General features: G+C 36.3%; 1 protein-coding gene across 21 annotated transcripts in view; it reads right to left on the reverse strand.

The window, feature by feature from the left end:
- Positions 1-15857, reverse strand: part of Kdm6a (lysine demethylase 6A) — a 128261-nt gene that overhangs the window by 82684 nt on the left and 29720 nt on the right. For all 21 annotated transcript variants that reach the window (XM_050160868.1, XM_050160865.1, XM_050160870.1 and 18 more), the window contains one exon: positions 10117-10166. In XM_050160868.1, the coding sequence (XP_050016825.1) occupies positions 10117-10166 (50 nt within the window). The remainder of the gene's footprint in view (positions 1-10116; positions 10167-15857) is intronic.

The following is a 15857-nucleotide window of genomic DNA, read 5'->3' on the forward strand; positions in this document are numbered from 1 at the left end:
GAGCCAGACAGTCTCACTTATAAAATAAAGAACTAAGGCTCAAAGAAAAGCAAATGCTCAAGGAGATGAATAAATACTAAGCAGAAAATATAGGGATTGACTAGGTCAGCCTCCAAAGCTCACTTTTAGCTATTGTTTGTGGTTTTGTTATTTGTGTACTAACTGAACTTCATCAAACAAAAATGATAAAGACAGGAATGTGGGGCAGAAATGATGGCAAACGTTGATAATGACAGCACCTAGAAGGCAGAGGCCAACAGGATTACTACTTCCAAGGTCAAGACCAGCCTGATCTACACAGCATATTCTAAGACAGCTTGAGTAATACACACTAAGAATTTATCTCAAGGATAAAACAAAAACAAAAAAGTGTGTCTATTCCTTGTTGTAATATAGCATAGTATATTCCAATACAGCAGATACCCAAAGACTCACTAAATCTAATCAACCATCATTTAAAGCTGTGCTTAGTTCCCATGTGCGACCCAGTATCAGTATGAGACATTACCCCGTCTATTAACTAAGAGCTAAGTTTTATTTTTTAGTAACAGCGACAAAAAATATTCAAACATTTGGTGATTAGCTGTAAATCATAGCTGATAGCAATAACTAAGTTCAGAATACACCACCCCCAAAATGCAACATCTTAGTAATGTGGGATTCCTCTCTTTATCTGTGAATGTTTTACTACCACTGGTTAATAAAGAAGCTGCTTTGGCCTATGGCAGGGCAGAATATAGCTAGGTGGGAAAACTAAATTGAATGCAGGGAGAAAGAAGGTGGAGTCACCGGTAAGCCACAGCCTCATAGCAATACACAAATTAATAGAAATGGGTTAATTTAAGATATAAGAGCTAGCTAGGAATATGCCTGAGCCATTTGCCAAACAGTGTTGTAGTTAATACAGTTTTTATATGATCATTTGGTTCTAAGTGGCCAGGAAACCCCAAAGTAGAGTTTCCATTTACATCTTAGCATACTGATCATTTAAGCTGAAGGAACTTGACAAATATTATGTGCTAGAAGAATTTTCTGACCCTCACTAACCCTTCACCTCTGAAGTCCTAAGACCCTAGTAGATGCCAAGGTATAAACATTAAGAGTTAATGAAACAGGTTGAGTACCTATATCTCTAGAATACCTGTGAGATAAAGAGAAAAGAACATCTCAGCTGAGGACACTTAGCTCATCTCTACAAACTGATCTCTGAATGGGATTTGCTATAAACCCTGAAATATAATATATTCCCTCACAAAATACTATTATCTCAACAAAGTACTACTGAATCTCTACTAAAAAATATTAATCTTATACAAAAGGATGGCTTGAATAAATATACTAACATCTGAATAAAAGCCTTGAACTTAATTTCCAGGAAAAAAAAAAAAGTAAGTAAATTCCCCGAGGTACAGGTATTGGCAAGGAATTTCAGAAAGGCTCAATAGCACAGAAAATAATCACCCCCCAACTGACAAATGGGATTACATAAATTTAAAGGCCTCTATACAACAAAAGATTAAAGGACAGCTTACAGATTGGGCAGGGAGGAGGGGAAGCGGGTGCACAGGAAGAGGTGTCTCAGACTACTACACATTTAATACCTAAAATAAGTGAAAAACTAAAAATTAGCCATAAAAAGGCAACAAATTCAGGCAATAATGGGTTAGTGAACTGAAGAAATAATTCTCAAATGATCAACAAATATGTTCAACACCTTTAGTCATCAGGAAAACTACCTTGAGATTCCATTTCACTCCAGGAAGAATGTGTTATCAAGAAAACCAATGATAACAAATGCTGGTAAGGATGTAGGTAAAGAAGAATTTTTTTCACTGCTGGTGAAAGTATAACTTCAGTAGCCACTAGAAAATCAGCAGGAAGTTTCTCAAAAACCTAAATATAAAACTACCATACAATAGCTATATCACTCCTGAATAAATATCCAAAGAACTCTAACATACCATAGAGCAGTGGTTCTCAACCTTCCTATTGCTATAACCCTTTAATATATAGTTCCTCATGTTGTGGTGACCTGCAATTTTTTAAAATATTTATTTATTTATTATGTGTACAGTATTCCTTCCATGTGTGCGCGCAAGCCAGAAGGGGGCACCAGGTCTCATTATAGATGGCTGTGGGCCACCACGTGGTTGCTGGGAATTGAACTCAAGACCTCTGGAAGAGCAGTCAGTGCACTTAACCACTGAGGCATCTCTCCAGCCCCCTGAACTGCAAATTAAAAAATTATTTTTGTTCTTAATGCATAACTAAGTTTGCTACTGCTATGTAGCAATGTAAATATATGATATTCAGGATATCTGATATGCAACCCCTATGAGAGGGTCGTTCAATCCCCAGAGGGGTCATGACCCACAGGATGAGAACCACTGCTACAGAGGAACTTGCACATCTATGTTTACTCCTGTGCTATTCACAGTAACCAAGGGATGAAACCAGCCTAGGTACCCAGCAACAAATGAGTAAAATAGATTCAGATAAAGAAATTGTGGCTCATATACACAATGATAATTTATTCTGTAAAGAAAAATGAAGTCAAGACATCTGCAGGAAAATGCACAAAACTGGAAATCACTATGTTATGCAAAATTAAGGCATGCTCAGAATCACAAATGTTGCATGTTTTCAGTTTGGCAGTAGTGGTGCACGCCTTTAATCCCAGCACTTGGGAGGCAGAGGCAGGTGGATCTCTGTGAGTTTAAGGCCAACCTGGGCTACAGAGTGAGTTCCAAGATGATTAGATTACACAGAAAAACACATAGGAAAGAACTCAATTTAAAATGCTACATACATGTCCATTTAAAAAAATTAAGTTTGTGATGAGGAAGAAGTAGCAACAGAGTTTCTAGAAAAGCTATAGTTTTTCCTTTTCTTTTTGTAAATGTATCCCTTCCTTTGAGTCAAAGTCAAGAGGGCTGAAGGGATTCCGTACAGGTCAGAGTTGTATGAAAATGACTTCAAAATGAAAATAGCAGTTTTCCTCTTCCCTCCTCCTCCACCCACAAACCCCTAGTACTCCACTTCTAAGGAATTTCTAGGCTTGAAAAACGCAAGACATTTTGCACAAACAAGCTGGTTATCGGGGATTCAAGTGCCTACCAGCATTTTAAAAAAAAATGGAAGTAAAAACTCTAGTCAGACAATAACAACTTTGGTTGCTGCGGGTGAGGGGGAATCAATCAATAGGCTAACATCTTTTAGAGCAGTGAAAATACTTTGCATGCTACCATAATGGTAGAGTCAAGCAGTTACACTTTTTCCCAAAACAATGGAATGTACAACACAGAGTAAACCCTAATATATACACTATGGACTCTGCCTGGCAATGATTTGTCAAATCTTGAGGTTACTGATAGTAACTAATTTACCATTGTTAGGGGATGTTTTTTGATAACAAAAGTGTTATAGAACTCTGTTCTCTGAGCATGGTGTAGTCACTGAGGTCCTGGAATCAAGGCAGATATGTGATCACCTGCACAAGACATTCCAAGACTGTACCCATTAATATTCTTCTGTGGAAAGAGTAGAAGGTTCATAAGGCTCAAGAAGCCCCACAAGAACATAAACAGTAATGGTTGCTGGGTAAAGACCATTCTCTGGTAGTGTAGTTGCCCTATGTTGCCCATGCTCCTGAAGTAACCCATCACACTCAGGCTCCTGTTAAGTCCTCCCAATTAAGCCATGGTGGAGCTGGGTGACATTTTTCTTTATTCTATGCTTACCATCCCTATCTGAAATGAATAGAAATAAACCTCCTGGGAAACATCACACAAAAGCAGGTTATATGTGTACAGAGGTAGGGGTAGCTGTTTGCTATGGAACTAAAACTGAACTTAAAAACCAATAACTGCAACAACACTTTCTATACTTTTCTAATAAGGCCCTAAACCACCATTGCCACTTTGTTGTTACTATTTAATAGTAATGGGCAAGGCCCAAACTCTTAGATCAACACTAAAAAAGAAAAATACTAACTAATAACAACAATAACTTGTAAAAAAAAAAAAAAAAAAAAAAAAAACTAAAAAAAAATGGAAATGGTAGACTTGAATATATTAGAATTTTAAGAAAAAAAAAAATATAAGCAATAGTAGAGTACCAGTAAGTTTAACATCTGAAGACTTTCATTTTATTGTAATCTGTAGACTGAGAGGAAAAATATGAAACCTTTATCCTAGGAGCATACTGTAATAAATAGCACTAGCTTGAAAAAAAAAAAAGACTCTTTCACAAAGGGTGAGAATGTGAGATAACAGAAGAGAATGCTGATGCAACTAATTAATTCAAGACTCTAAAACTTTTATTAGACAAGTTCTAAACTAAAGGCAGTTTAAGGCAACAAGGTTCTATTATTGTTTTGTCTTTTCTGTTTTCTTTGGCAGTACTGAGGGTTGACCTTGTGGCCTCATAAATACCATCCAACTACTGTACCACTAAGCTGTTGCTCATCCCCAATTTTAGGTTGAAACAAGTTTGGCTGTCAGTCAACACCAAGTATTCTATATGCCATAATCATCTTTGGAAACAATTACATTTTATGTTGAGATGTAATTGCAAAATGAATTCATATCAAACTATGAAACAGGCCAAAAAAGCTGCTTATGCCAAAAAGCACTGACTCCTTACTTGGGCACAAAGACAAGTGAAAACAGGACGAAAATCTGACATATCTAACTTCATTCTGAATCTGTCTTACTTGTTGGCTCGGACTCTTACCTGACTTTTACCTAACTAACCTATTCTACCTCCTTCCAGGCTAAGTGACAGAGATGTCACTATCCTACATGTGCAGTTACCTTGGATTTCAGGAACAAAATCATGCAGGACAGACCACACACAGATGAAAGCAATTATTGACTAGGAAAAAGCTGTATCCTGTAGAAATAGTCACCTGCAAACCACCTTGTCATCTCAAGCACTGAAGACTTCTAACCATCTTGGAGTACCAGAGCAAGGGTCACACCTGATGGAGATGTATAATCAACTCCTGAGATGGCTAAGGCCTGACTTATGCTGTGATAACGCAATGATTATCAGCTGCTTGCATATGCATAGACCTATGGGCAATGCCCACCTGGCAATCCGGGTGGCTGGGAGAGGTTTGCCCGGAGAGAGGGGAAGGAGGGAGAGGGGAAGGAAAGAGAGAGAGAGAGGGGAAAGAGAGAGAGAGAATTGTAAAGTCCTGGAATAAAACTGCAGTGAGAAGAGCTCTGGTGGTCGCGTCATTCCTTGCGGGACGAGGGTGAGGCGTAACAATCACTGAATCTAATATTTCATCAAATTAAGATTCATATATAACAAAGAAAAACACTTTAAGGTGTGATTGCACTTAAGATTAAGCATTAAGACAGTTTTTAAAATAATTTTAAAGATATTTTATGATATACAATTTAGAGAAAATAAGGTATGTCTTTCAGAGACTGATTTAATGTGCTTAATACAATTATCACCAGTTGTATTCATTTTCACACGTTTCATTTTGCTTATGACTGAAAAAAATTTCAGTGTACAGATAACATGTTTTCTATATCCATTCATCTCTTCTTGTTGGATACCCAGGTTGGTTCCATAACTACTGTGAACAATGTTACAGTGTTTCAGTCACCTAAGATTCCCTGTGATATGTAGACTTTAAGTCTTTTGAGTAAATACAGAGAAATACTATAGCTGGATCATATGGTAGGTCTGTATCTCCATAATGCCAGAATGAGTTTATATTCCTAAAGTGTACAAGGGTTGTCCTTCTGTCTCCTCCTCACCAGCATTTTTTGTTACTTCCTTCTAATGACTTCTACTCTGACTAAGGTGAGAGAGAATCCCAACAGAGTTTCATTTACATTTCTCCAATCACTAGTGATGTTCAATATTTATTCTTCATTCCATGAGGATTAAAGTTTTGTAGGTTGTCATTTTCGTTTGTTTAAAATGGGGTCTCATGAGGCCTAGGCCATCTTGAAACTCCCTATACCTTGAATGTCTGATCTTTTGACCTTAACTTCCAAAATGCTGGAGTGACAGGCTTGAACCAACACATAACTTATGTTATGATAGGAATGAAACCAGGTGTGTATATGCTGATCAAGCACTCCTCCAATTGAGCCACATCCCCAGGCCACTGGCTGATTTCTTTGACAAGAGAAAACGTTAGCTAAATTTTTTAAGGATAGTCTTTTTCAACAACAACAACCAAAAATAAATAAATAATTCAAGACAAACTGGTTGAGAATTTAAATGAGCCCAGAGGGTATTATCATAAACAAATTGTAAAGTATTATACTGAATAGGTTCAAAATAAAAGCATTTCCTCAAAAATCTAGAACCAAATGAGCATGACCACTCTTATTTCATATAACACAATGGAAGTGTTAGCCAGGTTAGGTGAAGAAACAAAATAAGACTAGCAGAAAGGAAAGAAGTCAGATTCCACCTCTTTGCAGGTGATATGACTCTTATATACAGAATAACCTAAAGACTTCTTATTATTAGAACTGGTAACTGAACTAAGTAAGGCTGTAAAATGTGACAATGTACTATTATAAAAATATGTCCTACATTCTAGGAGACTGAAACTTTTGCTGGACCTTACAGCCAGTTAATAATACACCTTGAGGTCACATACAATTTAAGTCTGCTATCCTACTCTTCATTCTACCTGTATCTTTAACATTTAAGAGAACAATTTAACAACCAGCCTTACTTGCCATGGATTTCCCATTTAACAACATAAGATAATGGACATAGCTGTAATTTTAAACTCTACTTCATGCCGCTAACCCAGGAGAGCAATGTATACATATATGCATGTGTGTTATGGTAGTTATTTGTTAAAAGCAAAAATAGATTGAAAGCAATCTTATAAAACAAATATCGACCAAAAATGTTAGAAGCAGCATATGGGTATTGTTTGACAGCAGTTGTTTGTTAGTTATGTGGGCCCACTGTAATTAGTAACATCTTATCCTTTATAAAAAAAAAAACCTGTTAAAAAGTTCTGTAAAGTATCCCTCATAGCTTATTACCCATGTGATGCTTTCTATGCTGGTCAGTTAATACAGAGCAAACCCCCTTTGTTAGGGTCTCTTCCTTCCTCCCTCCCTCCCTCCCTCTCTCTCTCTCTCTCTCTCTCTCTCTCTCTCTCTCTCTCACACACACACACACACACACACACACACACACATTATCATCCAGACAGGAAGATTCAGACAAGTAGACAAGAGACAAAGACTCAGGGAAGAGAGTAGAGAATTCATATCTAGGTTTTTTTCTTGGTAAAATTACTTCAAGGGCAAGCTGTCTAATTTCTTTTCTTTAATGTGACACTGATGCATTTTGGTACTCTAAGGCTGTTACTAATAGGTTCAAGCCAGCACAACAGCATGAGAGAATACCAACTTAATATGATACTTGTATCATTTTAACACAGTAATAACAAATATTGTTAAGCTTAAATAATGAGGGGCCAGGGAGATGACTCAGTGGGTAAAAGTATGCACTGTGACAGTGTGAGGATCTAAGGTCAAATCCACAGTATTCACGTAAAAAGCTGGGAATGTCCACATATGCTTGTAACTCAAGCACTAGTATGCAGAAACAAAGTAGATCCCAGGAGTTCACTTACTAGCCAGCTTAACCAAAATGGTAAGATCCAGGTGCAATGAGAGATTTCACCACAAAAGAGTAAGTTGGAGAGCATTAAAGAAGGTATCCAGGGCTGTGCAGTGGTGGTGCACACCTTTAATCCCAGCACTCAGAAGGCAGAGGCAGGTGGATCTCTGTGAGTTCAAGGGCATCCTGGTCTATAAGAGCTAGTTCCAGGACAGGCTCAAAGCTACAAAGAAACACTGTATCAAAAAACAGAAAAGAAAAAAGAAGGTATCCAACACCCACACCCACACCAGGGGTCTAGGGAAGTATAATGAAAGCAATCCAATTTACAATAAGCAACAACAACAACAAAATACCTAGGAAAAAATTTAACTAAAGAAGTAAAAAATATTCACCATGAAAATTACAAAAACACTAATGAAAGAAAATGATGACACCAGAAGGTAGAAAGATGTTTCATCTCCATGGAGTGCAACAATAATGCCAAATGTACAAACTACCCAAAGTAATTCACATACTGCAGACATCTTGTCAAAATAACAATGAAATAGAGAAAATGCAAACTCATAAAGACACACGAAGACCCCCCAATCAAAAAATGACATCTGAAAGTTAGTTAATAACAAAGATGAGGTGTAGTTGATTTCAAATTATGCTTTAGAGCTACAGTAGGGATTAGCAATGTACACAAAGGTAAGAGATCCCAGGAATAAAACCATGCAATTAATAAGCAACTGATTCTCCACAAAGGAACCAAAAACATCACCAGAGAAAAGGTAACCTCATTAATACAAGATTCTATTCTATGCAGATGATTAAAATTGGACTTTTATCTATAACCCTGTGCAAAAATCAACTCAAAATTAAATAAAGACTTAAATTTCAGACCTGAAACTATGAAGCTACTAGAAAAATAAATTCAGGAGGAATGCTAGTACATACAATGGCATTAGATAGGCAACAATTTTGAGGATAATGCAGAGGAAACTAAAGTCAGGAAAAGGCATAAAAGATTTTGCATAGCAAAGGAATCAATCACTAAGAGTGACCACATAAGGCTGTGGTGGCACATGCCTTTAATTCCAGCACTGGGGAGACGGAGGCAGTAAGTAGGAACTCTTTGAGTTTGGGATCAGCCTGGTCTATAGAGCAAGTTCCAGGATAACCAGGGCTACACAGAGAAACCCTATTACAGGAGGAAAAAAAAGTAACAAAACAACCTACAAAAATGAGAAATATATTTGCCTACTATTCATTTGACCAATAATTAATATCCACAATATATAGGGACTTGAAATTTCTTAGCAAAATTTCATGCAATCCAATCAAGAAGTGGGCAAATCATCTATCTAAACATGCCACTCAAAAGGAGAGTGCAAGAGGACAAATATTTGAACAAAGAGGTGAAAATGTAGCCCAGTTGTAGAGTACTTGCCTAGCAAGTACAAGGCCCTGGGTTCAATCCTCAGCACCACACAAATGAGTAATCCAAGCACTTGAGAAGTGAAAGCTGCTAGTTGGCTGTGTTTAATTTTTTCACTTATTTAATCTTTGGTCAAAAAATGTCAGCAATCTAATTCTTTTTAATTAAAATACAAAATAGTTAAATAAAAGACAACAAAAAAATGATACTTGAAGAGTACAAGAAGAAGAATATAGAAATGTAGGCTTCAGAAATAATGTAGAAACAAAGAAATATAAAGTTGTAAACCTAGGAGAATGAGAGCAGAAGGTCAGCAGCTTTCTTAGCAGCTTAAGGATTAACTATTAACAGTGGGTTACTTTGCTTTATACCCCATACCTCTGTCTGCAAGGCTGAAGTAGACCTCTGCAAACTGAGGGCCAGTTTTTGGATAACCCCCAACCACTCATGACCAGCAACTGATGTGAGCTGAGTTAACCTTTAAAATGATGGGATGTACCTAACTTCTTGGTTGTGCATTGTCCCATAATGCCCTTCCCTGCAAGGCAAAACAGGCAGTACCAGGGGAGTGCAGACCTTTAGTAAACACCATCAGAAAGTGCCAGGGAGAAACAATGGGCTAAATACAAACACTAGTTTAACTGAAAAACTCAAATTGCAGGGGAAAAAAAGTAATTTGTATCTTGAGTTTTACCTCAAGACTGTAAAAATTCTTTTCTGTTCATTTCTAATATGATTGCTTCTTGCTATAAAATGGGGAGTTGGATAACTGCCCATTGCCACAGCCATACAAGCCCATCTCTGGATAAGCTTTTTGTGTCCCATGGAGACTTTTTTTTTTTCTTTTTCTGGAATAAAGTTTGCCTCTGGTTTAACAGACTTTGGTGGTCTGTCCACCATCTTTGCATGACCCCCCGTGAACCCAACAATACTGATTTCCCTTTTCTAGTCTCTTTCCTGCAGAAGTAACATTTTCAAGTAGTCACAGAAAGAGCTCTAATATTTTTTATAACAACCAATAATCTACCAAAGAAAACAAATAGGAAATAAGCATAAAAATGTGCACCAACCTTCCAGTAGTCAGACTGTAAACTGTAGTACCTCTGGTACGCAGATAATGCTAAAAGAAGGAAAATAATGAGTCACAATTATGTTTCATTTAAAGTCAATCAAAGTTTCAACAAACATTATTATACTAAGTATTTAAAAGCTGCCTTTGCCGATAAGCACTGGTTCTCATTTGAATCCACAAGGTAACTAAAGCAGGACAAAAGTCTGACATGTTTGCCTTCATTTTGTCTATCTCCCACTCAACTTTAAAGGTAGGCATATTAGTCACTCCAGGAATTAAAGGCATGCACCACCACCCAGTAAACTCTGCCTGGCTATTATCACATATCTTAACAAGTAACCTTTTCATTTGAATAGTAGTCTTTCTTTTCCCATTAAAATCACACTAACCAAAATATCACTGAAAATCAAACTATGATTTAAATTTTCCAGTGTTGCAGAAACCTGTTTTACATATCCCAATCCCCAGTGCTACATATATATAGTGTACCTAGTACTAATTAGAACAAACAACAATCATTTCTATAGTGAATGGTATGACTGACATTTCAGATTATCTGTTTCAGCACATTGGCAAACTCCTGTCACTGATATAACAGTGTTGCTCCTGACAATCTTTGTGATAATATTAGTCTAGAAATGTGCCCATGAACTGTGTTCCAACCATCACTGACTTATATATAAAAATCATGGAAAGGTTTTGTCCCTACCGCTGGATATAATTTAAAAAATATATACCATAAAATACCGCCACAAGAGGAGCTATTTCCCTGGCACAAATAACCAAATGGAAAGAAGTTAGATGCTTCTTGACTTGACACTGCCTAGAACATAACCCACCTATTAACTTTGTAATTGTGTGAATATACTTACTGTACAAGGTAGTCTTTGACATTTGTATCCAAAAATCATTATATTCAACAGACACCTGGGTCTTTGACAGATGTTAAGATAAAAAACACAAAGACTTCTATAGTATGATTCCATTTAATTGTGAGTTATCTGGAGTGTATGTTTTCAATGACCTAGTTATTAACACCTACCTCTTGACTACATAAAATTTATTTTCAGAATTAGAAACTCTTAAAGAAATTATAATACCATCCATATTAAATGAAACTGCATTACAAGAAGCACCCTGTTATTACTGATTGGTAGAAACATGGCATCTATACAACAATGTGTTGAATTAATAAATATGAAACCGCAAACTCAGAGTTTGTACTCTAAATTGCAAGGAGAGTTATAAATGAGGCATTTCTTCCATCTATCTTTCTATTCAACTACATACTTTCTCAGTAATTACACTTTACCTCCATTAGGTTTGGCATCTTATTTTAAGATCCTAACAAATTTTGTGTTTCTTAATCCACATAAGTCAGTGAGAGCCTATAAAGGCTATACAAGTACCTATCACCTGGGTCTTTTTAGTAAAATCTCTTCAAGCAGTCCTTATTTCTAATCTTTATCTATGTTATTTTTAAAAAAAGGTCTTAGTTCACTTTAGGTATTTGTAAGAATGAAGAATGATACAAATCCTCTTTTCAATATCCTTGTTTCAAATCTGTTTCAGAAAGACTGTAGCAAAAACTGTTTGGGGTTTTTTTGTTTGTTTGTTTTTTGCTTGACAAACTTACTATCAATTATTAGAAAACAGACCCTTTTTTGGTCTTACACTATAAATATCTCACAATGGAGTACTGTCATTTAACTACCTCAGGCAAAATTTCTACAAAGTACCAAATCTTGGCATGCAACCTGTACCAGCAATTTCTATCTAAGTACTAAAACATTCCAAACCTACTTTGCCACAATATGACAGGTAAGGGGTAAGAGGTTAGAGGGGGTAAGGAGGGAAAGAGGTCAATTACTTAAAGGAAGGAAAAAAAAAGAAATACATGCCAACTAAAATGTACATTTCTGAAATTCCCTCCCAAATCTTTTATCTCATAATTTCAGCCTTTTTAATAATTGGTCAAGGATGTTATAGTTTCATTTCTCCTTCAGTGCAATACTAGTTCTAGTCTCCAGCTTCCACTTTAGGTGTTGATCCTAAAGTCAATTCCTTACTAAATAAAGGCTACACTCCCATAGGAATCTAATATATAGCAATAGGCACACTATTGTCAAAGACCCTTGGATCTCTGAGTTTGAGGCTAGCCTGGTCTAAGAGCTAGTTCCAGTACACCCAGGCCTACACAAAGAAATCCCGTTTCAGCCACTATCTCCCGAAAGAAAGAAACAGCAAAAAAACTCACTGCTATACTTGTCATAGTAAACTGTAGAACCTATTTTATGAACATTTGGGTTGTGATTTTGCTGTATTTATCATTCTGATATCACCTGCTTCCTGTCTTAAATGAATTCCTAAAACATTATTGGTTAGTTAACGATATGATATGGTTATCTTACTGCTGACGTGTATTTGTCATTCCAGATAAATTTTACTTATTTAGAAGGAAAAATAGCCAGGCGGTGGTGGCGCACGCCTTTAGTACCAGCACTTGGGAGGCAGAGGCAGGTGTATCTCTGTGAGTTCGAGACCAGCCTGGTCTACAAGAGCTAGTTCCAGGACAGGCTCCAAAACCACAGAGAAACCCTGTCTCGAAAAACCAAAAAAAAAAAAAAAAAAAAAAACACCCACAAACAGAAGGAAAAATAGCTTTGTTAAAAACATTTTCTTAATCTTTTTGATTGATAATATTTACAGAGAGTTTAAAAAGTAATCCTGTCTTTTGGTTTGGTCATTTTGCTTCTAGGAATTTAACCTAAAAAGCAAGATTCCAGCAAAGTTGATACCCAATACACTTGGCCTATTGCTATATATTAGATTCCTATGGGAGTGTAGCCTTTATTTAGTAAGGAATTGACTTTAGGATCAACACCTAAAGTGGAAGCTGGAGACTAGAACTAGTATTGCACTGAAGGAGAACTGAAACTATAACATCCTTGACCAATTATTAAAAAGGCTGAAATTATGGAATTAAAGAGGTGTGCCACCACCGCCCAGCTTTGCTTTTTGTTTCATAAAGAAATTAAAGTCATGGATATCCTGAGTTCAGGGAATTTTTAAAAAGTAGTAATAAATCCAGGCATATAATCATTCTCTGATTAACAAAGAAGTCCCCTACACATGTGTATATGGAGCACTATACTCAAAGATTTACATGTCCACTATATGGTTCATGGTAACTTATTTTTTTAAAAAAAAGTATGTTTTATCATGTTTCCTAAAATTAAATGTCTATTTAGCTGAGGTCAGCACTCTTATCTTGTGCCAGTTACAGCCAGTTACAAAGAAAGTAGTATAGCTAAGGAAAGAAATGCCTTTATTATTGGTGGTAATGGTTTGAGTGTGGGTGGGTACATGCTGGAGGGAAGTATTCTACCTAACATTGGCTTAGTTTTAAAAATGCAGAAAAGAATGGACAGGAGGAAAAAAAAAAACACTAGCTTAATATTTTAAATGCTATATATATGTGTGTGTGCCTGAGTGTATGTACATGCATCACACACCTGCAGGAGCTCCAAAAAGGATGAAAAGTGTTAGATGCCCTGAAACAGACTATTGTTAGCTACCAACAGAAATCAGGCCACTTCTTTTAACCACTAAGCTATGTCTCCAGTCCTAGCTTGTAGTTTAAAAAAAAAAAAAAATTAAAGAAAGAACATGGTCCTCAAACTCCCAAGGTGACCTGAAAAATGCATAATAATCATAAACTATAGAAGCTGCTAGTTTGAAATATATTGATAAATACCCATTCTCCTCCTCTTCCTATTAAAATTTAAACTACTATCTCCTAGCAAAAGCCAACTAACTAATTTAATCTATACAAAGGTAGAGGGGCATTTAGAGTACATATTTTTCAGTGGCCTACTGATTACTCCCACCAACTAGTTTGTCAGCAGTGGAGATACTACATGCCTATATCCAACCTTCCAAAAACAGAAAGAAAATTTCCAAATGCCCCTCAGTTCTTTGTTATCTTCACAGACCAACTTTTTGTTTGTTTAATCATTTGTATTATAAGACAAGTTCTTAACTCTGTAACCCAGTCTGATCTGGAAGTCACTACACTGGCCTCAAAGTCACAACAATCCTACTGCCTCAGCCTCCTAAGTGGTGGGGCAATAAATATGAGCACTTATACTTGCATGCATATATAAGTTTGTATGTATGCGTGCAGTTGTGTGCACATGAGAGCAGGCGCCCAAAGATGCCAAAGGCGTTAGACCCTCCTGGAAATGAAGCTAGAGTTACAGGGGGTTCTGAGTCATCTAATGTGGGTGCTAGGACTCAAAATTTCATCCCCTGAAAAGCAATACATGCTCTTAAATGTTGAGCCATCTACCTCTCCAGCAGCCCTTAACTGAACATTTTATGAATTTAAAATGTAGCTAAATTCACTGAAATAAAATTTTAAAAGTTAAGGGCTGGCAAAATTGCTCAGCAGATAAAGAAACGTACTTGTAGCCAGGCTTAATGGCCTAAGACCAACTCCAAAACCCAAATGATAGGTAAAACTAACTACAAGTTGTCCTTGACCTCTACACCCATGTCATAGCATGTACATATGTGTGCAAATACACAAATAAATTAACCAACTAATTAATTAAATAGGATGTTTAAAATAAGAAATAAAAGTTAAAAAAAATACACGATTTAGTAAGGTCACTAAATGACACAGAGCACTATATATGGGCAGTTCAAGTCTAGGCCTCTCTTTATGTGTTGTCAAGCTAATGTGCTCTCTCTGTACATAAAAGTGTAGCAATTAAAACAAAACAGATTTCCCAGAATTCTATAAACTTCTGAAATAACAGCTTCCTTTAAATAAGTTATCAGCTTCAACTGATGTTAAAACATTAAGTATCAGGCCAGCAAGATAACTCAGTAGGTAAAAAGTACCTATCTACCAAGCCTGACAACCTGAGTCCCTTGATAACCTCAAGGTGGAAGAGAACTTACTCCAAAATGCTGTTCTCTAACATCTACAGCACATGCATATAATAAATGAGTAAACAAATAAATAGATGCAACAACAACAACAAAACCATTCTGAGTGTTAGAGTATTGAACTAAAGCTAAGTACTAGCCAGTATCAATCACTTAACAATCCTAAAATTCCTGAGCGATCATCTAGTACTTTTACCTTTTACATACTAGAAGACAAAAACTCAGGGATGTTTATATAATCTGCAACTATAAATAATGCAGCTAAACTGGGGCTTAAGTCTAATTTTGAATTTCACATAATATGAATGTTTCAGACTAAAATTCTACTTCCATTAAGGAAAATGTGTGACCTGACACAAAACTGGCACGATACAGTAACAATGTGAAATAGCAACAATTCTTTACTCTACCCCTAAAACTTTCCATTAAGTACTCTGCCCACATTTGCTGAAAACAAACACATCTACTGCAATAAGACGTTTAATGTTACCAAAAGTTTAAATGTTATCTCTTGTAAGAACAGTTTTCCTTTGCTGTAGAATTTTCCTTTTGTACTGAGCGAGGGTGGGCAGCTTTTTAACTTCCTGCATAAATAATGGTTTAATTTGGCAGCTTAGTTCCTTGAAAAAAAGCACACCTCAGAGGATTGACTACTTACTATATTCAGATATATAACTTGGTTATTTCTTGATGAAGAACATTTAAGTATATAAAATAGTTTTATTTAAGGTTCAAACACATGTGTTCCTCTCTCTGTATTGCCTTTATAGTAACATGACTATA

The sequence above is a fragment of the Alexandromys fortis genome, unplaced genomic scaffold, assembly GCF_014885135.2.
Source record: "Alexandromys fortis isolate MF-2015 unplaced genomic scaffold, M_Fortis_MF-2015_v1.1 scaffold_83, whole genome shotgun sequence".
Classification (NCBI taxonomy): domain Eukaryota; kingdom Metazoa; phylum Chordata; class Mammalia; order Rodentia; family Cricetidae; genus Alexandromys; species Alexandromys fortis.